The sequence below is a fragment of the Paralichthys olivaceus genome, chromosome 14 (genome assembly GCF_024713975.1).
Source record: "Paralichthys olivaceus isolate ysfri-2021 chromosome 14, ASM2471397v2, whole genome shotgun sequence".
Classification (NCBI taxonomy): domain Eukaryota; kingdom Metazoa; phylum Chordata; class Actinopteri; order Pleuronectiformes; family Paralichthyidae; genus Paralichthys; species Paralichthys olivaceus.
The window spans coordinates 6148673-6174932 of NC_091106.1; the positions used below are offsets into that span (position 1 = coordinate 6148673).

The 26260-nt window shown below is 40.8% G+C and overlaps 1 protein-coding gene across 1 annotated transcript; it reads right to left on the reverse strand.

Moving 5' to 3' along the window:
- On the reverse strand, positions 1-26260 carry hs3st1l1 (heparan sulfate (glucosamine) 3-O-sulfotransferase 1-like1). Its single transcript, XM_020090566.2, has 2 exons — positions 25692-26260; positions 1-1760 (listed from the first exon to the last, which is right to left on the reverse strand). The coding sequence occupies exon 2, from the start codon at positions 1581-1583 to the stop codon at positions 642-644; it is 942 nt and encodes a 313-aa protein (XP_019946125.1). The 5' UTR covers positions 1584-1760; positions 25692-26260; the 3' UTR covers positions 1-641.

Below are 26260 nucleotides of genomic sequence, written 5' to 3' on the forward strand. Positions count from 1 at the left end.
TTTGAAAGCAGAACGATTTATTATCAAGAACAAGAATATCAAACAAGAGAGAGAGAAGGGAAAAAAAAGTCCATCAGTTTTGTGAACTTGTTTTCACTGATCACATAAACACTTCCAGCACAGAGAGAATGACTTATTAAGCTTGGAGATTCTTCCATTTAACTTTACACCTGGAGTTACAGTATTTGGTTACGCTTTAAATTATTCCCCACAATGGACAGCGTAATTATTCCAAAGTGTAGGGCACTAGTACGGTACGTACTGAAACAAAGTACCACAAGTTCTTTGTAGATTGTTACCCCCTTATTCCAGAACTTCAAATCTTGCTGTCAACTACCAACACTACATATATATGCATTTGTATGTACTGTAGTTTTCTGTACTAAAGACTACACAATACCTCTGGAGTAATTTCCCTGTACATTGTGGACTGTAATCTAAAGCGTCACCCTGTTTTTCATATTTTTTGCCTCATGGTGTAAATAAAACAGCTCTGATGAAACCAGAGATCACAACAGTTGTATAGAGGCTATTCAAGGGCTTGTTAAATGTCAGTTCTGTAAAGTGCTTTATGCCCCCTTTTTGTCCTTATCCCAGACAAGGTAGTGGCTTCATTGAGTCTGATTTGTGATCTGGGTTTCTTATTGCCAGTCAAAGGTGCGCTTCACCAGTCTGAAGAAGGTTCGGTTGTGTTCCTGTAGGTAGGAGCGGAGCTGCTGGAGGATGGTGCTATTGACAGCTGGGTGAGGACGCCCCTTAGACTCGTGCAGACATCGCTCTCTACCGTCACTTCGGATACAGTAAAACCCCTTGGTCTGGTTGAAGTAGAAGTTGGAGGACACTATCCTTGGCGGCAAATTAAGGAAGAGCTCCACCTTCTGAAGCTCTGGCAGGGGGTCATGGATCAGAGCGTCCCCATCTACGATGTGTATTTGTTCCAGGGGAAAGTGACGCAGCCAGTTACGCATATGGACGTCATAAAGGCTCCTCTGAATGGCCTTGTATCTGATATTTAGGGCTCCATTACGCACTAGCAGGTTCTCAATGGCTTGCACTGGCTTGTGGTTCTCCAGCCGGTTGAAGTACACCTGTGTGTAGTCAGAGATGACCCGCTCGGCCGGGTCGCGCAAGATCAATAGCAGCTTTATAGAGGAGTTCATGGCACAGATGCGTTCTGGTGCAAGGGCTGATGTGAAGTAACCAGGAGTTTTCTCCACTGTGATCTGGTGGGGGTAAGAGTAGGGCATCAACTCTCGGTACCACTCAAAGCCCTTGGCATAGTTCTCATCCCAGTCAAAGAAGTGCACCTCAGTGGCCGCAGCAGCAACCTCAGGGTGTATATCGAGCATCTCCAGCAGTGCTCTTGTGCCCCCCTTCCGTACCCCAATAATGATACTATGTGGGGCTCTTTTACTTGTTCCTGGGGGTGGAGATGAGGACACATCTCCAGTGATATTTGCTGATTGTCCAGAAACAAGGTCCATGGGGTCCAGTGTTATGCCATTTCCTGGCTGGATGAGCTCACGTGGAGCAGCATATGTCTGGAAAACCAGAAGAAAGGCTGATATCAGGAAACAAGTCATGGCGATGGGCTTTAGAGTGAAGATTGGCAGAGACAGAAGCAAGAAAAATAGAAAGGGGGTTTAGGTGCGGACAAGATCTGTCTTTGTGAACTCAGGGGTGGTGGATAGCGCAGTCTTTGTCTGCCATTGAATTTGAACTGGATGAGGATGAGGAATCGTCAGCAGCCCACAGCACATCTGTAAGAGAGAACAAAGACGGAAAAAGAAGAAAAGGCTTTCAGATTTCAGACATATACAGCAGAATGAATGTCTGCATTATACTGAAACTGCACTTTCCTCATTGCCGTGAAAAGCAATCCAGCCATAAATACAATCTATGTCAGTGTAAGTGTCATGTAAGTGTATCATCTCAAAAGGATAATCTCTATTCATCTTTCTTTGAGTCTCTTTTCATCTTCCCTCTTCCCATCTGCTTTCTCCTCTCACTCTATAAAGTCACTTCCAATTGATACTGTAATTTCTCCTACTGAAAAACATTTAGCCAGACAGCTCGTTAGAATATGTGTCTGAGATATGCAAGTGTGGCGGAAGGCCAGGAGACGAGGCCAGAGCGCTTTGTCTTCCTCGACCGGGTCAAAACCCACACCAGGATCAATACATTCAACGTACACACCCAAGCATCAATATCAAGGCATCTGGAGACGTTCAAAAACAAATTTATTGCAGGAAATCAGATGAGTTCCCACTTCTGTGCAACTTTGATTTCCTATACATGCAGAGAACGATCAATAGGAAATCCAGCGAGCACAAGGATAAGGATTTATGGCTTTGAATTAGATTAATAATATTGCTGAAGAGCCCTTCACAACCTTGGGAAAATTAAAACCTGGCTGGTCCTTTTCACTTTTTTTGTTAGTGCTGTTAAATATCATAATATTTGTTTTTTATTTCACGCCTCCAATGGGCACTTGTTAAATGGTTCACCTTCAGTTAACCAAGGAAAAAACAGAAAAGTCCCTGTTCTCTGTTGCACGCAGCCCTGAGATGAAATAGCAGAACAAGTTTTGTTTTAAATGTCATGGAATTAATTAAAAATAATAATAAAACAAAAGTATTCAAATACTCTCATGAGGAAAACAAGCTGAGAGAGCTGCTACAGTCAAAACAACCAGGCCGGGTTCTGCAAACATCCAGCTTCAACAGCAAAGGTCACTGTAAAGTAATCTAAATAAATGAAGATATTCCCTGTCTGGGACCACACACACAAACACACACACACACACACACTTTACTTATTATGTATGCTACTGTAGTCTCTGATCATTTGAATACATACATTTAAATACATTTTAATGGGCTTGTAGCATGCAGGGGCAAAACAGCTCTATCAGTAAGATAGTAAATTCCTGTGCCTCTCTCTCTGGATGGCATTCATTGTACATTACATCTTTGGGGGTTTAGAGGGGAACATGTACTGTAAAACACTATAGCTGCTTTCAGACCTGCACCAAACTCTGGATAATCTAGTGAAATGATCCAGAGGGGCTGCATGTGACAACCCAAATGTCCGAGTCAGTTGCTGCGGACATTCTCCAGAGTTTCTCCTGCCAGCTCCTGAGTAAAAACTCTGGATAATGTCCGAATGAGAAATAGCAGGGGATTATCCATGAATACATGAAATATATTGTGTATTCTTTTTTTTAGCCATGTTTATAAAGTCCTTTAATTGGCTCAACCTCTGTTGTATTTCACAAACTATATAAATAAATCTGAGTTAGCAAAAGGTGAAACAAGTTACTTTGTTAGACACACTGATGATAAACTGATATGAAATTAGTTTTAACATTTTGTGGAGAAACAAATTTAAAATGATAAAAAAATCATCCATGAGGCATGCATGAAAATAACAAGTCTGTGAACTTAAACTGTTTTTAGTGACAATTCGTATTATTTATCATATATCTGGTTGGAGAAATACTCCACCTCAAGCAAAATGTATTTATATAAGTTGTCTCTCTAATGAGGAATATAATTACTTGTGTGCATAGCACATTTGTACACTGTCACCTGTGGCCTTTCTCTCACCTTACAGACTCTATCAACCGTGTAAAGGCTATGACACATGCCCCTGTTTCCCACTGCGATCTGTGGCTCGATTGTGAGCCTGGGCCTGTGAGCTGAAAGCAGGAGAGTCGACCTGCCCTGCAGGGCTCAGGGTTGTGCGAGGAGGCACTTATGTACTGTGACAGGCGCGCCTGCCTGTCAGCATGTCCCTGGTAGAGAGCTGCCAAGTCCAATGCTAACAGCCAGGCAGCCAGACGAGCTTTCTGTCTCATCCAATTCCCCCCACTCCTCTTACAGCACACCACCACCACCTGGAAGGAGCCATTGTTTTACATTCCACTGGGCCTTATTGCTTTATTCAGCACTTGCATATGCATATGTGTCCAGCTTTTCATTTGGCAACCATGCTATCTGGCAGACAACTTAACCAAGACTATTTCCACTGAACACTGTCCAATGGAAGGTTACACAGCAAAGGTTGGCAGGCCACAGAGAGACCCGGGGAAGTAACATACCATCAGTGAAGCCGTTTTCAGACATGTCCTCTGGAGGAACTCTGGAGAATTGGGGTCAGGGCTCTCTCCTGAGTTTTCCTTTCACACATGCAGGGTACATACACATGCAACACAACAGGAGGTTCTCTGCTCAGTCACAAAAGCAACAAATCCTTCAGGTGAGGAGCAGCAGGTGGAGGCATGAAGAAACATATTAATTCTGCTGTGGATATCACATGATTTTGTTTACAGCACATCAACAATGGCATCAGCTCTTATCACCACAAGCTCCCTTGACATCTGTGTTTTCTATTTGTGTGACACAGCTTTTTATTCTCCAAATAATTTTCTTTTGTTTGTTTAGTTTTATTTTTTCACTGTCATTGTATGTCGAGCCCTCTACTCATTCACAGAAAGTCCTCACATCAGCTCCTCCAGCATTTCTGCAGACTATATCCAGAGGAAGTCTGGCACATGTACATCCTCTGGTATAAACTCTGGAGGATCCCTGGAGTTCAGTGCATGTCTGAAACTCACTGCTCTCACAGCAGGGCAGAAAAGATTCAAATTTCTCCGGTCACTGTTTGCATGTTTGGCTTCTGTGAATTTACTTTGTTACAGAACACCCCCATGTTCTGCTGATTATATTATTTCTCTATGTAACAATATTATCCGTGTATTAGGGATACACCAATCAGATACTCTGAATCAGTCCTGACACATTGAAATTATCTATGGAGATCAGGTGTCGGCTCTAATGTGACTGATGCAGTTTCTTTGTCAGTGTCATTATAGAATTCAGTTTTTGTACCAGTTGTGTTTCAGTTGCATTAGATCTGAGCTGCAGACTCATCTTTTAGTACCACAGCCGTTCCTGGCCTTGTGTTAGTTTGATCAAGAAAGATCATTCTCACAGAGATGTGTGCAGATTTTAGATTTTGGTAAAACAGAGAATTGGTATGAAATACACAATACCACCAAGAATAGATTTATCATGGGAAAAATAGTATCATATCGTAATTAGCAGTTCAAATTCAGTCAGATTGGTCATGAGATGAGAACACAGGACAGGAAGCAAGAGTCCTGACTGTCTGGGGTGGCTTTGTCTCAAGATGCCTCACCTTTGTCATCAAAGCCTGTTTTCCACTGGTGAAAAAACCCACTAACATCTGGCTTTTGTCTGCAGTGGGAATGGATACAATCAGCATCCACACACTCAAATGACTCTGCAGTAGACAGGTTTAAATGGCACCAACTCAGACTGGCACTGATGGAAACATGACAACCGGGTGAATGAGGTAAATTGGCAAGGCGATGAGAGAGAACCTATAGTTTCTGCTGCATTTTGTGACATCGCAATGACTCACTGGGGTAAAGAAAAACAGGAAGGCAAACTCTTTGACAGGGAATGGGAAAGGAGTGGGTTTAGCCACATTTAAATAATCCATGTATACCCACTAATTCTGGTGTAAGAGAGCTTCGATCCCCAGCTCCTCCAGTCTGAAGTGTCCTTGGGCAAGACCTCAAATTGCGGCTCTGCCAACAGTGTATAAATGTGTGTGATAAAAATGCGCTGGACATAGAAGTGCTGCATGAATGTGTGCATGAATGGATAAATGCGACTTGTACTGTAAAGTGCTTTCAATGGTCGATAAGACTGGAAAAGCACAATATAAATATATACATTTACATTTACCCTGTCATGAATTAAATGAAAGAGAAGTGAATTCCAGTCTTAGCGCTCTCTGTCTCTGAATAACTTTCATTCACAGTAAATGGCCACATGTTCAAGATGTCTCCCTGCCTCACACGCTGTGATGTACTCCAGCCCGTCTTTGACCCTAATTATGAAGAATTACAGAAACTGAACTCGGTACCGTCAAAGCCACAATTGCCGATAACAAAATCAAACCTCTGCTCCACTTGAACTCATGATACGGAGCCTCCACACACAAGAGCAGCACTCGCAAACCATTAGGCTGTGAAACCCGTCTGGCATCAGAGCAGAAGTGCTGCCTGCTGCCTGAGCAGACAGCACCGCCAACAGATCTGCACTATTCATTATATCCCACCAGGCTAAGAGGAGGGCTCCACAGGTTCTCAGCGCCACGGGAAACCAGGTTTCTGCTAATTAACCCAAACAGCCGCCTCTATACATCTACAGAGCAAACCCTCATTCGTATGCAGCAGGGCCCCCCACCATTAACTGTGGCAGGCAGGTATTGTACAGGCCAGCTTTGTTTTTTAATAGATGCTCATTAGAAATATTAGTACAAATAATTACTGCAATAAAGCTTGATTAGAAGGAGTGGCTGTTGTGCTCTGAGATGGATTGATTTCAAATGAGTAAGTTAAAAGTATCTATCATTGTTAGCATTCTCTTTGTGTGTGGTCACATATTTCAAAGAATTCACGCATAAAGCCACAACAGAGGCAGGGTATTGTTTTGTTGTCAGCAAGGCCGAAGACCAAAAAAATGTAATCTGAAGCAGAAACAAACCTCCTTATCTACTGCTTCTGTCTCTGCCTTTTTTCCTCCATCCCGGGCTCTTGTATCTCTCTGTTTCACTGGCCCACAGCATTCTAAGATGATCTCTTGTAAAATGCATTGACCCTTCGCCCCCAAAAACTGTCACTTGGGACATTGTATTTTCTTAAACTCTCTCCCCTTTGCTCTTTTATTTCTTTTCCTCAGCCATTCTCTCCAACACACCCCTCATAAACAGGCACAATGTATTTCCCACCCACACACATCCAACTGTAACTGAAGCCGCACTCCCACGTGCAGGATGTGTTTTAAATTATGAATGCATTTTGGCTCACAGTGGGATTACTGGCTCAATTTGTTAATTCCTCTTACAACAATTTAAGGATTTAGCGACTCACGGAGGATCGAGATATATCATTTTCCCTCCTTGACCTTTTCCTTAGATGGGATGGCACGCCTCATACAACACCCTCCGCAGCTTTCTATTTCTCAGAAGTCAACACAGTTCTAAAATACTGTTTATTTCTGGGGCAAAACAAGACCAGAAAAAATCCTTAATTCCCATCCACGTGTTTAGTTTCCAAAATCCTAAAAATACACTCTGCATCAGCATGCAAGGGATTTTTAAAGGGGCACCTTGAGCACTGCTGGGCATTTCAATCCCCTCTCAGAGCTGACTTGACCACGATGATAGGAAATAATGAGCTAGTGGTCCCCACTCATTTAGCTTGCTGCTATATTACAGCCACTTACTGTTGAATATATATATATACATATATATAGGATGGAGACTGAGGTAACATGAGAACGGAGAGTTGCCACATTCGATCTCCGAGCTGGAATATGCGACTGCATGGGGAATGAGTAATGCTCTCCAAGCAGAGGTGCCTTTGACTGAGGTGCCCAGAAACAAGGCATTTACCCGTCCAGTTGCCCTGTGGAGTCATTCAATGGTGAGTGGCGGCAAGCTCCCAATACCATGATGCTACTATAATGGTTAGCAGCACATTCACTGACTAGACCATCTCTGGTAACCAGTGGAGATTCTCACTGCCTTCTTCTTGAGAGATCCATGGTGCTACATCCTTTTACTAGGCACACTGAGATAATGCTAATTTACGATACAGTATGCAGATGGGCGGTCCTGTTATTTAATCCTCCTTCATTAATATGAATGGGGTGAACAAAATAGCATGATAAACACAATAAAACTCAACAGCACCACAAACAGCAGGCCTCAGAATGAAAATACGGTCAAATCTCAAAAAACAAGTATTGCTGTCATGATTTATCAGGTTTTGTGTATCTAATAAACTGAGAAGTGGGCGTCTGCAATGCAATAGGAAGCATTATCACAGTAATACTCTCCTCTGGGGCCACCTGCTGGAAAACCATCTCATATTAATTGATTTTAAGCCATTTTTTGGTCCGTTCAAAAGTGATGGTGTTTTAAATGTATTTATTTAAATGATGTACCAATTTAAAAAAACTAATTGGTTACACAGAGGAATTAAGTTTGTTTAATTTAAAATTACAGAAAGTTATATTAACACAACCTTAAAAAAACTAATGTTTGTGTTTGTTACTAATTATTAGTATATAAGTCATTTTTTCAGTGTACTACAGTACATCAACGTGTACAATAATCTGTGGTTCATATTTACATTTTCTACATTCTTTCTTAAGTTCAGGAACAAAGATCACTTGTGTTGTAATTCTGTTTCCCTTTATCTCAGCTTTCACATCCAATCCTTGTCTTCTCAGCTCTCGCTCATCCTTACAGGAATCACAGGTTCCACCACCTAGGAAGTCTCACTTCCTCCATCCCTCATTGTGACACCTCCTTGGCCCATTACTGGTGATCCCCATTTGATCCCTTTGTGCTTGAATCCCCACATTGTTATACCCTAGTTGCTTGGTCTTCATTAGTAAAATGTGTTGTAGTAATATTGCACTCTTTCCAGCCAGGTCTATAGCAGCACTAGCACTATATGATGTGCTGATTTGGTCTGACATGATATAATGTTAGGCATTAGACAGATGATAGAAACCTTGAACAGACTCCAACCTTGAGTGTGTGAAGTCTGAGAGAAGATCTATGCCATTATTAGGAGAGGCGTTATCTAATATTTACACAGACGGCTCTAACTGACAGCTCAGCAGCATTTCACACAATGCGACAAAGGACGGAAAGACAAAATTCCCTTGTTTTGAGCAGAAATTATGCTACAGCTCTGATGATAAGTGATATTTTATCTATTTCGGGAGTGTATGAGTAAGACAATGACCTACTCCACACCCACATGTCAGCGCAGGCATTCATTATGGACTTGAAGAGGGTGTAATCTGTCGTGTGAGAGTACATCCAGACACATGTGGCCTAAGGCACTAATTATAGTGTTTTAACTATGCTCTTCTATACATTGAGTTAAACCATCTCAGTGTGGCAATCTTTTCAGCTATGTTTATTCCTGCAGATTGTTTCAGCGCGCAATGTATTGCCTTCCGTCTGCCCACTGCCATCTGTGCAGCAGAAGAACATGAGCCACCCAACTCCATGCAGGCATGTGCCTCGTCAACAAATGTATGTTTATGCTACATCGGCAACATTCGCATTAAGATTTGTCTCAAGAAACATCTCACACACTTTTACTATAATTTTGAGGAGAGAACCGTCATTGGTTTTTCTGATTGTAGCTGAAATTGCAGCGGGTCAAAAGAAGCTGCACAGAGCCACACACTCATTTCACCATCACAATACCGCAGCCTTAACACACCCTGGTTAAACTAATGCAGTGTCACTTCAGCTGGCTGGATGCCCCGGCCATGGCTTCCTCCGGTTTATCTTTGACATTTGTCAATGCTCAGAGATTTATTTCAAGCATCAACTGACATTGTCTGGATTCCTAGGAGGCATTTTCACAGATAAAATAGGCAAACTTGCTCATCACCCTTGGATGAGTGGAGCCAACCAATCCCAGGGAGGCTGACTCACTCAGGGATGTGTCCCGCGGTCAGTCAGAAACAACAAGAGACGATGAGAAGGAATTCAATCAGTGAGTGGCCTGATGATCCTCATCCAACCTGCCACTTCTGATAAAGAACCTGAACGTTCCACGGTGCCAACATCCCCGACGCACGGCCTCCTCATCACCACCACTCAGATAAAGCTAATTCTGCTCAGACTATTTAATGTTAATGTAATTCTTATCATGCTCTTCCCATCAGAACTTTCCTCGTTCTCACAATGAGTTTGATCTTCTCCATGTAAAGTAATTGCTCTACAGTTCATCGCAGAGGGAACTCTCTGAAATGCCGACTTAATCAAAAACAAATGCACCAACTTTATTCTCTCTTCGCGGGTCTAAGCCTTTGGAAAGCCGATGCTGTTCTCCCGTCTCGCAGGCATCCTGCAGTATACACATGCATTATGGATGAATTACTTCATCAAATAAAAAGCAGGGCATCTTGTAATGAACTGTGAGGATACTCTTAATCTTTGATGAGGCCAATCTGATGAATAGTTTAATGAGAAAAAAATATGGGCAGGCCTGTTGGGTGCTGACAAAGATATCAGAGCTGAGATGAGCAAAACTGCAGAAAGATGCCCGATGTTTAGAGAACTTTATGATCTTGTAGAGTTGTTTATTAAATGCCATTAATCTTGCAGCTCATAACCAGCATTAAGTTACACATCGGGAGTAAATCCCACCTTAGCCAAGTCTTGACTTATGTACTGTGGGAGCTGTGCACCAGGGCAAAGCGTGTAATACATTTTAACTGAGTTATTTGTGCACTACAGGGCACAGTATTTTTTTTTTCTTTTGACAAATATCTTGTGCTTATGTTCCCAAGCTACAGCTGGTGTGTGCAGTTCCACATAACTTGGAAAACCTTTCCCTCTCCCTGGCACGACAACATCCTATTGGAAGGCGCATGCCACAGATCTGCCAGTGTTTTCCTGCCATCGCAAATATGTACTCGGCACTACAGAACTTGAGGTTTAGTATGTGGACCTTCTGTGATGTGCTGCTGGCTGCCAAGCACTGAAGTGATTCAACAGCAGGCTGCAGTTAGTCAGTTGATAATAATGCACTCAACTTAAATCGGCTTCCCACACGGGTGTCCTGTGTTTGCGTGCATCAGAGGTCGTAGCATCGTACACTTAGACGTGTCCGTACTGGTTATGGTGCTCCCTGCTGCACATCCCTGCATGTGTATGGTAAATAAATAAGAGGGAGAACACTGTGTAGCCGAGCTGAATACACAGCAGCAGCAAGGTATTGTGAGGCAGAAGCAACCTGCCGCAAAACAATATAGCCCCTATAGTGTCGTACAAACAACCAGATCTCATTGGAGAAAGTCAGCGAGCAAGTATCGACTGACCCCCTGTGTACACAACTTCACTGTCACATTCGGGCACATCCTGGCTTAGTCCCATTTGTTTGTGCCGTACGTGTGAATGACAAGTCAAGTCAAGCGTAACTGTGAGATATGCAGATCAGAAATGGAAAGAGTATCAGACTGACGCCGACACCCACACATGTCTGGAATGTCATTTAGCCACAGCCGGTGACCTTGGACTCCAACTGTCAGAGTATCAAGCTACCTCATCTGCATAAGTAATTCAAGTTGTTGCTTTACATGCTGGTCATTGATTGTAACTTAATCACAGGGAATGGACTGTGTGGGCTGAGAGGGCTGAGAGGGCTCGGCTGTCTCAGTGCAGGAGTCTGAAACTTTTAATGAATCGTGTCCATATCAGACATGTCCACAACATGTCATCATTGGAGAGATTAACAGTCAATCACGTCTGTCAACAGTCGGGGTCCGTATGTGCACTGAAACATGTTTTTTTGAAGAGATCCTTTGCTAATGTGCTTTCAATGTAAGCATCAGGGCAAAAATCCAGTCCTCTTTAAAAAATGAGTTATTTTTCCATCATTACAGGCTTTAGTCTACATCTTTTTAAAAGTGTTTCTCTTGAATATATGAAAAAAAACACAACAGACACAGACACATTTTGTACTGAGGAGACAATTGAAGTTATTATGATGTTTAAAAATGTGTGATAAATGTGCATAAATCACTGTATATTATATTATTATTATTACATAGTATTGTTTAAAAGTAGGCCTATCATGATTCTATGATGGAACATTAGGACCACTTAAAAGGAGGAAAAATCTGAGATTGAAGTTGTAATTTTGCTAGAACATATGTTAGAAGGGGAATATCAGTTTATCTGTCACCTGTGTTAAAATGAAGAACGTGGAGCACAGAGTATCAGGAATTTGAAAAAAAAAGAGAGAGTAAGAAACTGTAACCGTTCCGAAGAAAGAGCCACACAGATGGAGGAAGTTGACTCTTTTGGAGGAAGAGATGTTTGATGGTGGTCGACTGCAATCTGTGATAATAAATGTGGATTTGTAGTTTCTCAAGAACCAATGAGATTAGTAGGCCACACCAAGATTTTGATTCCAGAAGGTGGAAAGAGTGGAAATATAGATTAAATCTGCATCTATATTTCTAAAAAACAAAAAGCTGTCCTTATTGTCGTAATATTATTACATTTTTCCTGTTGAACAATGGCTTTATTCTCATGATATTATGACTTCATTCTCTCATTCATTTCTTCAATATGGCCTGAATACTTACACTGTTGTCTGCAAACCGTTTGTGTTTTAATATCAAATATTTGGGAATGCAATATAAGAAGCATATAGGGCTGCAACTAATGATGACCTAATTTGTCAAATATTTTATGTCTAAAAAATTGTGAAAAATGCTCCATGTTACATCCTCCGATGTCTAGATTTATTTGTGATAGAGAAAGATATCAACTGTGAGACAATATGACACCAACAAAAACAGGAAATATACACATTTGAGCACCTGCAGGGCAAGAAAACGTTTGCGCATTTTTTGATCAAACAAAATCATTACCTGCGCCATTTGTTCAGTCTGTGACTGTGCACACTTACACCTTGGAGGCGAGTGAAATCAGAAGCCGCTGTGCTCAACTTTGAGCAGCATCCTTGTAATTTCCTCCTTGCAGGGTAAACTAGGTTGTAAGGGAAGTGTTTATCTATAATAACAATCTCCCGCTCTGCCTCTGTGAAGGAGAAGTTCTTCAGAGGTCTGACCGGGCAAAGATGTGGGAGCGGGTGTAAACCCTCATCGCTGCACGTGGCTGTCGTACACTCCCTTATTGCAGTGTTTACAACCTTTGCCTTACAGCACCGCTCCACACCATCACTGCCGCTGGTCGGCCGTACCTCAGCGCAGAATTTCCTCTCTGCCTGACAGGGGATGAACACTCTCATGCCGGCTGGGCTTTACATCTGTTTTCTAGCCGACTTTCCAGCATGGCTCTGTTTACTGACATTTTCAAGGAAGGCTAACCACAGGTATTGGCATTCTCCATTACTTTATACTTTCTCCTCTTGTTCTTTGTGTCGAACATAACACCAGCAGCGGTTCGAATGCAATCCTACCACACACTTTCTGTGCTCAGCCTGCATAGCAAGGTGGGATTTGCCATCAGTTTAAATCACTAGAGCATGCATGAACTAAGAAGAGGTGCGGGTTGAGAAAAAAATCACTGCCAGCTTTAACTGAATTTAATGCACATGAAAAGGAAAACAGAGCAGTTAAGTGAGGTACATGCAAAGAATTCAAACTCATTTAAATTGCTGAGAGGACGCGTCTGCAACTTAATGACAATATCCGTGCCAGCGCGGCTCCGGGTATGTGACAGAATCAGGTTAAGACGATAGAAGGAATAAAACATCATGTCATTTCAGCAGGGTGACTTTTCTTAGCAGAGCAGAGCTTTGTCTCCGCTGGCGTGATGGTAAACCCACAAGCTAACGTCAGAGCGCTGGTAAAGCTAATGAATATGTAATGTCTTTTTTTTGTTGTTTATTTCTCAGCCAGAAAAAACGGCTCAAGCTCAAGTATTTTATCCTTTTGAAAATCACAACGCTGCAGACTGAATTGAAGCCCAGGCCAAAGATCCATCAACTTCAAGTGAGACAAGTTATGTCAGAACTACATAACAACTACGAGGACTTCTCACTGTCAGTTTCTTGTGCGCCCTCTTGTTGCTGCATGAATAAGTCATCAGCACCATCCCCACCCCCACTGTTCCCCTTTGGCTTATTGCTCATGCTGCCCCCCTCCTCTGTCCTGTAAAACCTACTGAAGTGTTTATGGGAGACAAGAGGCAAAGGAGGTCGCAGGCCCAATAACTGCTTTTATCGCCCCACATTCTGCAGCGAGGGCCAGTTTATGTGGGTGTGTTTTCTGAAGAGCGAATTCTTAATTAGAGAAGTTTGTGGACCCCGGCATCAAGGCCTAATTGGGGGAACAAAACGAACCAGAGAAGGGGGCTTCTGCAGGATTGCTTGTTGGCCTGATTCAGAGGCAAATATGAGAAAACAGCCTTGTGTTGTCAAAGCAATGTCAATGCCTTTTTAAAAAATGGGCCTGTGAGGCTTGTTTGGTTAGGTGTGAATGTGGTATTTGTCTAGACGAGTGTGACTCTTCTCGAAATTAGTTGGACTTATTGATTTTGTTGGAGGCTTATCTTTATTAAAGGAGTCTACCTTGTCAAAGGAATTACTGCCTCAGCCATTAAGGTGAGCCGATTCTATTTCCCATTATTGTAAATTCCTGCCCAGGAGACCTAAATGGCTCAGGTTAATGGAAAATGCAGTGTTTTGTCGCAGGCTTTTCTTATTAGTCAAAAAGTTTTGTGAAAATAAAACCAAGAGTTAAAATATTTTTTTTATTTCCTGCACTTTTTAAAAGCTCTATGTCAGAGTGACACAAACTTAGAGGTTGAGGAAATCTGTCATGAATATTTTACTTCATTTATATTCTATTATTTGAATTTTGTATAAATGTTCATTCATTTTACCCAATCAAACTATATTTTTTCTAATCAATGCAAATATTGTAAATCACGACATCTAACATAATATGATCTTAACCTGAGCATGATGTAATCAATCTGTTCTCTCTTTTTCCTTTTGGCCACAAACACAATGAAGATTAAATGCTGCCTTTTCTTTGATAAAAGTTTCTTGGAGCTACAGTCCAGCGTGTGGATATTTTTACCCTAGATATCTGCATGATAATTATTTTTTAATGTTAAAATCTTGCTCCGATATCATGAAAAGCCACATTGGACAGATATGAAACATTTTTAATATCCTGTGTGAATCCCGTGTTCCCAGTCGTCTGCATATTAACTGAGAAAAGGGGAGAAAATTAATTACACTTTTCCCAGACTGGGTCCTCGATTGGATTTCTTTAAGACTCCATAATTATCTCAACTCCATAGCAACAATAGGCAAGGGTAGATACAGTATATGAGCTTAATTTCCTCCAGCGGACTCCGCAAAGCCAAAGCACACTGGGACTATACCTTGATTGTGATTTGTTTGGGAGTCTCTCAACCTAATTCTTCTTAAAAACACAACAAGAAGTGGCACAGTTTCTGCTGTGGTTAGCCCAGTAGAATTGACGGCTAAATTTAGCAAACAGTAAGACAATGGAACATTAGTCGAAAAGTGCGATGCAATCCTCCGCCTTCTTCGTTCATCAACTGCTGCTGTAAAGCCTAGATTAAGCATCTTTCACTTCATTTAGATCGAGGATTGTTTTGGGGTTTGTCTGATTATATCTGTCTCGAGCACATGCCACGCTCCTATTGGTATTTAACGAAGATTAGCTTTAAATTGATGATTAACCTTTGTAATCCTGCGGGCATATTGAAAATGGCTTGCTTGTCTTCAGCACAGCGACGCAAAACAGAGGCCACATTATCGTTCCTGGAAAATTGAGGCTCTGAAAGCAAATGAGGCGGTGTTATCTGCCTGGTGCTGGGCTGGATAATGAAGACGTATCATCAGACTAGAGAGCCATCTCATAATGAATCCCAACACATGAAATCTTTTGCGTTCTTAGCGTCTTAGCATCTTTTAATAAAACTTTACTGTAACCCCGACAAGCAATCACCACCCTTATCTCGCAATGAAGCAGAATTTACTGTTAATAAGTGGTTGTTGTGTTTAGATGACTGTATTAGGAAGTAATCAGACATTAAATGAGTAATTTCTCCAAGTTTAACTCCAACTGGGGAGGTAATGGTTTAATTTGCTGGGCAATGAGTTTCCCCATGTGGAGAGCTCCTTGTATTCAATCATAAGCCAGTGCAACTGCATCTGTTTCTCTGCAAATCACATGCGTAGCTGCACAAACATCCCTGAGCAGAGTACAAGTCAGAGAGATTCTTTAGTGATGGCACCATTTTTTTAAAGTTACTACATGAATGCATGAGCTACAACACAACCGCAAAAGCTTCACAATGGAAACAAAACCACAACAGAAGTGAGTGACAGTGTGTAGTATGATGTGAACAATGCTGTTCATTGTCCATATGAATTCATATGTACTTTGTCATCTAACATCAGGATTTGATGGCGCTAGCTGTGCTGTGATGTTAGCGTTAACACTTGGTCACTTGCTTCAGTCTTTCAGATGAACATAACCTAAGCTGCATTGTTGCAGCAATATTAAGTCCGATTTTGAGCAATTCTTTAACTACACATAGCTTGAATTAGAAATAAAATTGTGGGTGTGTTTCCACTGTACAGCTTTTTTGGCATTTGTGTTTTCCTTTAATGCATTTGTGTGAGGCATCTCAGCCACAAAGTAGGAATAACAACTAATATCTTTTGGCAATGATTTAATTTTAATTAATGTAATATAAGATGAAGAAAATTAATTGCGTTTCAGAAGCTGGAACCAGGGAAACTTTGGCCTTTTGTCTTGAAAATGACAACGAATAAGCTATTGTCCATTAATCAATTAGTACTTTTCAAAGCTAACAGACCTGCGTTGACTTTTACATTGCAGACAATGGCAGAGCCCACCTCCTCTGTACTGCTCTGTACTGATAAGTGATGAAATAAGGATGGTATATTATTCTTTGACACCTTGGGAGCAGGCATCAAATGCCATATCTAATCCCAAAAGGGCCCCAGACCTCTGGAACAGATATATGCCTACAACTTGTAATCCCATTGCAGTTTATTGAGGGGCTGTGATGTAAAAAGGAAAGCGTGTGATGAAAACTCATTCAAAAGGTGAAGGCAAGATTCTGTCTGATCCTTATTGAGCTGAACCGGCCTCCAGTTATCCTGTGAACAAGGACAGTCTTTATCACACATTCATATTTTGAACCAACTGACAGCTGTGATTAAACATGAACACTGTGAAAAAATACACTCTACAAACTTAATATGGACGTGTAGAATTAATATTGGAGAAAACAAACCTCTCTGCTACATGTACCTCTCTATGTTATTTTTCAAATGTGTGTAAATATATAGCAAAGCCCCCATTTTCCACTGATGATGCACACAAACATAAATAAAATAAAATGCAGATAAGTCAAGTTAATTTACAGTAATACATGCATATTGAAACAATATGGACACTATGCATTGCAAATAATCTGCTCACATCCATTCCAAGGTTAATGTACTGAATAATAAAATGATAAATCTCGCTTTTTAAATAGAAATAATTTCCGAAGCATTTCAGTCTGTGTATTATTTACTGTCATTTGCTTGAATCCCATTTACAGACAATTTGACCTTTTTTTGCAAAGATGATAAAAACTATGAGCAAATATGAAAATAATTATAATTATCCCCTTATACCCAAATTATCAAGGCTTAACTTATCAACTGATCCAACAATACACACCAAACATGCTGAACATCTGCGACACACACACTGTGATTTGTGGAAACAACAGATGTAATTGCAAGATTAGAATCATGTTGCAGGAACTGAAATAGGAAAATGAACAAATGCAATTAAAAGGAACATAGTAAATGAAAAGTTAATCTTAGTGTTTCTGATATCTAAATACACTTTACAGCTTTACAGTTTAGTTTAGAGCTGTAGTGCTATGGTGGCACAAAAAGATCCATGTTGTTCATATCTTTATATCCCACATGTGCCTACTCATGGCGGGGAAAAAAGATAATGATTTATTTATTTTTTTGTCTAATTAATCTTTATATAGGTTTTATTTTTGGTGTGATGTCCCAGATCAAGGTTGAAACAAGTTGACTATAGGCACCTATTTTATCACTGTATCCATTTGATTACTTATATATATATATATATATATATATATATATATATATAAGTAATCATATATCATATATATATATATATATATATATATATATATATATATATATGATATATGATATATATGATATATGATATAAATATATATCATATATATATATATATATATATATATATATATATATATATATTGTTTAAATGTGACACATTTTAAAGATGAGAATTGTGACATTGACTTCATTTTAAACTTATATTTATGTAAATGTGTTCTCACTTAAACTTATCAATCATGAACTATATGTTTAGTGCCTTGACTGAATATGTAATCAACATATTTGATTTATCAATCAAATAAAAATGGAGAGCATAAATAATAATAATGATAATATAAATGATCAATTTTTCAGCCCCCCTAGTGCTATCTGCATGTATCCCCTAAGCCCTAACCCCCACATACAAATTAGGGCAGCCTACATATCGCCTGAGAGGCAAAACCCTGGGGAAAGAGTAAATGCATCATATGGTACTAACTAAGTGTAAGCCGTTATAATTTGGGTATAAGTTGTATAAGGGATAATAATTATTTTCATATTTGCTCATAGTTTTTATCATCTTTGCAAAAAAAGGTCAAATTGTCTTGTAAATGGGATTCAAGCAAATGACAGGAAATAATACGCAGACTGGGGAAAGAGTAATTGCTTCATATGGTGCTAATTGTAAGGGAGTCTGGTGAAAATTGAAGAGTAAGAGAACAATGTGTAGAGTGAAATAATAGAAGTGAGGGAGGTAGACAAGGGTTTTCAAAACGTGAGTGGAACATGTGTCATGCACGATGCCCTTGTTTTTAAGACTGTAATTAGTAGAACTACAATATGAGCTGCAACTCACATTTTTTTAAATGGGTGGTTAAATTTCAGGCATTATTTTCCTAAATTATAATTTAATCATTTTTGTCCACCTAAATAATAGAAAAAAACGTCTTATCACTGATTCCCAGTGAACGCCCATCTGACAAAGTTTTGCAAAGCAGAATGGTATTTATGACAAGATTTTAGTTTTTCACTGCATTATAATCAAAGCTCTAATGACAGTTTCCATTCTTGTTTAACCTATCAAATATTTTACAGATTAAATGATTAATGATTTGATGAATAATGTAATCTGGGAAATAGAAAAAATGCCCAGAAGGAGGCTTCAGAGTGAAAAAACTCCCATTAATCAATTAATCATAATATGGTAGTTGATTGTACGATTGTGATTCAAATATTTTGCTTCTCCACTTATATAAATTATGAAAGGAAATTATATCTTTTAATATAGTTTGAATATGTGCTAGACTTGCTTCTGACACAGTTTTGGTTTTTACAAATGTAGGATGGTGACAGGACTTACTGGTGTAAAATTCATTACATTGTGGAGTGTTTCTGTTCACTCGGTGTGTAACTCTGCTGAAATCTGCTGAATCACTTAATAAAAAGTAAAAACTGCTTTGTGGCTTAAAAGTGGACAAGAGGCTGCTGCTCTTTCGACTTCAGAGAGGGTGCAAAGAACCCTCTGAGAACTTCTATTCTCTCGCTGCAAGGTGAGACCAAGCTGCAGGGCAGAGGAGTCAACAATATCTACATTTAGTGTACAGTAGAAATATGATCTCTAATGGTACCTGTAGACAGCTACCAATAACCTTAAGTAATAATTCATTTTATAAATACACAATCAATGCAGCAGAAAATCCTTGTTTCTAATTGCTGCTAATGTAATTCATTTTCATAGACACCTACTTTTAACTCTTTAATTCAATGCACAATATGTTGGGTGTTGGTTTTTGTAAAAAGATTTTCTTCAAGTTAAAATTTTAAAATATATAATATTAACAAATTGCAGACTATTGCAGAGCCTTTTACTTAAAGCTCCAGAATTCATGACTAGGTCCATCCATATCCTTCTATCTATCAGATTCAGAGTTTAGAGACAGGGTTTTTTGTGAGCTCTTTGACTTTAAGCCAGTTTCATTTTAAGTGTCAGATGGGAGGTGTTTCACTTTGAGGTGGGAAAGAGAGAGGGGATCAGCTCCTTTCCAAAAAGCCAAGAGTAAGTGGGTCATTCAGCACCATGGACAGCCCCCTGCACACAACCGCCCTACGACAATAAGAATGACAGAGACGTCATTGACACCGCTCAGATAGATTCCTCTGCAGACTGGGACTAACTTACCGTAAACTGTATATCTACTTGTAAAAGACCCGTTGGACCTTGTAGTGATCAGTGCTCTACTTAATTAATAGGTGAGGCTTGACAGAAGCTCAAAAAGTTTCCTCTGAATGACACCACAAGGTCATTATTTTCATCTCATGCACGCTTAACTGAGAAAACAAAGCACAGATTGTCCGCACTGCCTTTGCTCGGCTTGTGACCTTCCCACAATACACTTAAATCAATGTCCCTAAATATCAAATTTCACATCTAGACAAACCCAGCTCTGCGCTTTTAGAACAAATGTCAAATGTTGCTTCTGGTGGTGGCTATGGGTGCGAGCCAGGAGGACCAGCGCTTGGCATTTTGTTCTCATGAGTATTCATCTGCTCCTGTGAAATTACTGCCAGTGATGTGTAGAGGAAAGGAAAAGCAGGAAAAGAGGAAAATGGCTTTAGCTACCTCGCAAAGTGAAGCTGAGCTGACATTACTCTGGTTCTTATCCAAGCAATAGACAAAGACTTGATGTTTTTTTCTGGGGATCCAACGATTGATCTGACTCCCTCTCTCCTGATTTTCTTGAAAAATATGTATATATAGGTAAAGAAATCCTACGAAACATAGTTCACACACATGAAATGTCACAACGCTATCGTTTACTTTCCCTTCCTCCTAGCCTCACAGAACTGCAGACACCCACACAAAATAAATTGATGCATATGGCGGAGCAGAGGCATGTGAATCAAAACAAATCTCACTCCACATGACGGGGTCGTGATCTCTCTGAAGCAGCAGATACTATTTATCTGACAAATATGACAAGACATGGGTGTGATATAAAAAAAACTATGTATGACACACAATCACTGATAATGAGGGATGAGGCTGGCATGTGCCTACTCATCTGAGGCGGGCAGGGAACAAAGGTAATGAATAAATAACTTAGCCTGTCATCAAGTAGAATGATAAATCTATTTCATAACGCGTGGCAATGATGGCGCCGTCAGGCCTTTCTTGAACCTCTCGCTGAGAGAGTGGCCTGTGAAATGTGCGCACTAGAAGGCGTCACCACCCCCCGCTCGTTCCGTCTTCACCCACTCCTACTGCATCCTATTATTTCAGATTTGTATTAAATTAAGCAGAAAGAAGCCTGTTGTCTGACTCTGTCATCAGATTCTACATGCCTTTAATAAGGCTTCCCCGAAGGCTGAGATGAGACTCCGAGGCTTTTGATGATGAAGACGAGGCTCCCATGTGCCAGGCAATGACAGTTTCCATGCTGTTTTTTAATACTTGGGCTGTTGGTGCACATGGTAGGTAGCAACCCTTGATATGTGGCACACAGCATATGGACCAAGGTGGCTCTTTGCACCAAGGACCGCTGCCTTCTGCACACTCATGAATTATGGAATTCGGCACAAATATGCAAATCTGGGCATTAGCCTAGTTATGCCCCTGTACTGTAAGTTACAGTGACTTATCTATTATGTATGAACCAAAGATTGGAGTGAAGAGGTCCTTGCAGCCAGCTTCAGCTTCATGGCCCCTAGTTTCTCCCTTTCACGTCATGAGAGAGAATGAATAGCGAGGGAGGTAGCACCAAAACACTGGCTCCCTGCAGCTCCACATCCTCGTAGACTTGGGAGAATTAGAGTTTGCTTCCACGCTCAATTGTCAAGCTACTTAAAAACAACAATGGCTTCCACAGGATTTGGAAGCCTGGAGGATACGTAGGGAATAAGCATGAAGTTGTTGCTAATCCTCTAATTTCCCCCCACAAGGCTGATATGAAATGCTAGTCTGATCAGTAATCAGTCCATGGGGGAGGCAGACAAGGGATCCAGCCAACTCTACATGCACACACAAAAAAACTGTCTCTGTATGACATTAGCATCACAATGCTGCATGAGTGAGTGTACTCTGCTGATCTAATCATAGAGGTGTACATATCCAAAATCAAGACGCTGAAAGGACAGAGAACCTGCTGGGTCAAACGGATGCGTTTAAAAATCATGAACATGTTCTGCTCTGGCTGAGAGCGTAATGAATAAATCCTGCTGCTCTGAGACCAACACAGTGATCATTAGCTCGGATCAAAGCCAGTCATCAGACACATGACAGCTGCCAACTTCTATTTAACATGGTGAACAGGAAATAATGCTACCTGGTACCTTGTGAACCCCGTCGCTATGGAAACACGAAGAAGCCACTCCTTCACACTGTCCCATGCTCACAACTATCTGCTATATAAAGATATAGTGGAGTGATGGCATCCTGAGAATAAAGTCTCTGTGTGTGTTTGTGTGTGTGTGTGTTTGTGATCAGGAGCGTGTTCACTTTTCTGCATTGGCACAATAAGCATGCTGTTGTACCAAAAACACAGCAGCAGCACTTTATTTTTATACACTACACACAGCAAGGCACTGCCATGCTAACTCTGATAGTAATGCTAACTACCAGCTATCCACCTGACAGTGTGCTATGCTTTTAAAAACAACATTTACTGGCCAAAGCTTTTCAGACGGAGGCTCCAACACTGACAGAAGCACCAACCTGCGGATGAGACATGATGGATCCATTATACCAGTCTGCACTGCAGCTGGCTGGATTGTTTTTGTTGGATTGCCTGAACTGAGGCTACATTATTATACTAGATTTTTATTTGAAAAGTGCATTTTCAAGTTAAAACGATCTCTGCCCTCACAAGCGTTTTTGGCTCTGCATCAGTTTTAATTCCTGTCCAACACCTGAAAAGACATATTATGTGGCCACATTGCTCGAATAATATGTTGCTTCCTAAGCAGCTGTATTATTGTAAAATGCAGATAGCTGCTGTTCACATGGATAACAGGGTCAGCAGCACTGGTAATTGATTATCCATGTTGCATTCTTCATTGTGAGGTGTGGCCAATGCTGGTTGTTTTCCTCTGGAAGTGGGTCATGTGATAGGAGTCCAATGAATCAGCAAAGGCTACGTTGTGTCCGAAAAGACCCGATGAGCAAACGGTTGTGTGTATTCATCGTTTAAAACACTGCCCTGGAGTTTTAAATTAAAACTGGGCCAGCAATGTTTCCAAACATCTGTGTTTTAGCAGCTCTAAAGATAGTGTGGAGTCGTGTGGACACCAGGCATATCCGTTATGAGTGGATGTAGCCTCAGAGGATCTTTATTCAATACCTTAACAAGAACACAAAGGAGGGAAGATGTCGCCAACAAATCATTCGTTTTGGTCAGAGATGCTAGGGCTGGTGCGACTTCTAGAGGCAATGTATATCATATGCACAGCCTTAACATTTTTGGGGGAATATTTTCTGTGGAAATAGTTTCTAAGCTTCAAGTCTCCAGGTGGATTTTTCATTGCAGTGCCTAGTTGATATTTGACATCCAGTCAGTCCAGTGACCTCAGTGTAAGTTATTAGGATTCAAATCACGACACACAAGTAAAATGGAAGAGTAATTGAGGGACCATTCACTATTGTATTATAATGTACTTTAAATGAATGAGCACACAGATCCTGCTCCAATCAAATTACAGCACAGGAAACAAAAATTCATACCGCCTGAAAAACAAGCATTTAGGGTGCGCTCTAACTATCCCTGCAGAAAAATAAACGCGAAAAATTTAATTTAATTTTTATGATAATTACAATTTTGACCAAATACCAAACATGCAAATTAAAACAAATACCAGTGATTCTAATTTCTCTGTAAATATTAATTTGGTTTAAGTTGGACTTGAATAGAGAAACTAAGGCCTTGACATTGCATCCAGCACATTTTACAGCAAAAAAACATGAGAGCTCTTTTTCATCTCCTAATAAGGAAAAATCTACCAAACCAAAAGAGAGAAAAAGTCAGGAATGAATTTACATTTTTTAATAAATATTCTCATGAGCGCTGGTTTTCATCCTTTAATTCAGCAAACATTACTTCGTCAATTATTAATTCTATTCTCTTGTTATGTTCTATTGCTCTTGACTAGAAAAAAAAAGTTGAGGAAAAGAAAAATGCACTTTTGTTGAGTTGCTCCCCTCATCCACCCCCTCTTTGTTCAAGTGGGGCCAACTGGATAAACTCCATCAAACAAAAGACAATAACAGGAAATTGAAGACAACAAACTGTTTCCCCCCCCCCCCCCCCCCTCCTCTCTATCCCTCCCACACAGAGCACTCCACACATTATGATGCAACATCCACTGACCCTGTGTGTTTGTCCAGTCGTACATCAAGGAGAAACCTTGACTTTTCTCTTGGGGATTAAGGAAACCTCAGAAGGCTGATATTTATTTTACAAATGCGCTCGTCAACACTTACAGTCTTCACCTTTGCTTATGCATTTGATTCAAAAACAAAAAATGATCTGTCCCAGTGGAGCTGCAGATAAACTGTGGCCCCATTCATGTTGATTAGTCGGGTATGAAAATAACGAGGGCAATCGTTCTTTCAAGTCGACCTTTTGCCCTTTGTTGTCAGTTTGCATCCCATATTTCTGACCAATTTAATTTTTCACATCACTAATAGCCTTCAATTTTGAAGAAAGATTTTACATTAATTATGTAGTTCAAGTTTTAACACATTCACCATTAGGTTTAAAGTGTTTTGAGACTTTATTCCACAATTTTCAAGATTTTTCATATCCAGTTTCCAAAATAAATATTAGAAAGTGATTTACTGAGGTCAATTCACCATTTGTTGCTAAAGCATGATGGAAAGGAGATTGTTACGTTTTAATAACCATACAGCATCCCTCTGTGTAATAAGTACTCACGCACACTGTAATTGTGAGAACATTTGGAGTCCAACCCACACTCCGGGAACAAGTGCTGCCTATGACTAAACACTGCACAGGAATGAAACTCAACAATTAAATCCCACTTTTAGCCATGGCACAGGATGTAGGTGCTGATGCTGCTGGGGGGGGAAAACAGTATGTTTCATTGGATTTTATCAGAAATCTTATTTCCATCAAACAACTCAGCTTTTTCCTTTCAAGAAATCCTGCAGCTTGAAGCTTCAGCTCGCAGAGGTCAACACCCACATGCTCATGATTAAAGGTGAATATTGCTCAGCCTGTGGCAATTAGCATCCTGTGGCGTTCATACGCGGCTGCAGGAGTGTCACTACGGCTGGTCTGGTAGCAGAGAGGAGCAGACGCAGAGAGGCAAACAATGCTACATCACGGCTGCGTTCAGAAGAACAGGAGAGCGGTGATTATCATTAGATGCACTTGTCTTGTTAAGTGAGGTGAGCACACAGCAACACCACCAGAGCTATAGAAGCAGAACTTCTGTGAACAAATCACATGTGTTTGAATCTATTTCAAACTTTTAACAGTCCATCAAAAACTTTTAAAACATGTTAATGTGAAGTCGACTTTTTCAACCGCAACCCATAGGATTGTTCTCTTGGGATCTTATGGAGCAAATTTATTGGATGCAGCATTTTAATTAGTTTGATCAATACTCTATTATAGATCTAAATGTGAACTGCAGGGGAAAGACGATGCTCTCGTTTCACATGAATGAATAGATGATCACGTTTCAAAATGCCAGAGATTTGTTCTTGCTGTGAGGCCACACTGGATTTATTCATGCTTAATAATTGATCCATTAATCGCCCGTGCTTCAAAACGCATAGCACATCCTTATTGTCAGAGGCTGGAGATTTCAAGTGTTGCGTAAAAAAAGGCATGTGAGTGAGAGGAGCTGCTGTTGAGGAGCGGTGTTGTTTGAAAGTGGAGGAAAATCTGGTTACCTCGCTCAGCACAGGAGGATTTCGGCGCGCCTCGTGGGTTTGGGTTGATCTCAGGAGCGGAGGAGGAGGAGGTGGAGGAGGAGGAGGAGGTGGAGGATGCTGCTGCTGGAGGTGATGATGCTGCTGGAGCATGGAGCGCACCTCTGCGCACCGCCGGTCCACATTGAAGAGACGCGTCCGTCGCTCCTCTCGGCCACTCTCATCACTGACTCATGTGGATGTAGACACCAGAGGAGGCGGAGGTGGGGAGGTGCACGGACTCTTTGATTCTTCTGGATGAGTCGACTCCTGGCTCCGGCTCTTGCAGACGAGCCCGTGTGCACTGAGACGCGGGTGGAGAGTTGTGGCCAAGCCGCTGTCTGGTTTGCTTAGAGCGAGTGGAGGGAGCGGGGAGGAGCCGTGCGCCGTCAGATGATCAGAGGTGCTCTCCTCCTCACTGCTCCTCTGCATCCAGCAGCACATCCACTTCACAGTACAACACAACAACACAACCATGCACACTTAAAACGCAACTCACACCGTCCTCTCATTTCTATGAGTGCTGTATGTTACTTTCTTTTTCTCTCTCT

What these genes read in the sequence shown, in the direction of transcription:
- hs3st1l1 (XM_020090566.2), bottom strand. Translation starts at nt 1,583, where the DNA reads ATGACTTGTTTCCTGATATCAGCCTTTCTTCTGGTTTTCCAGACATAT.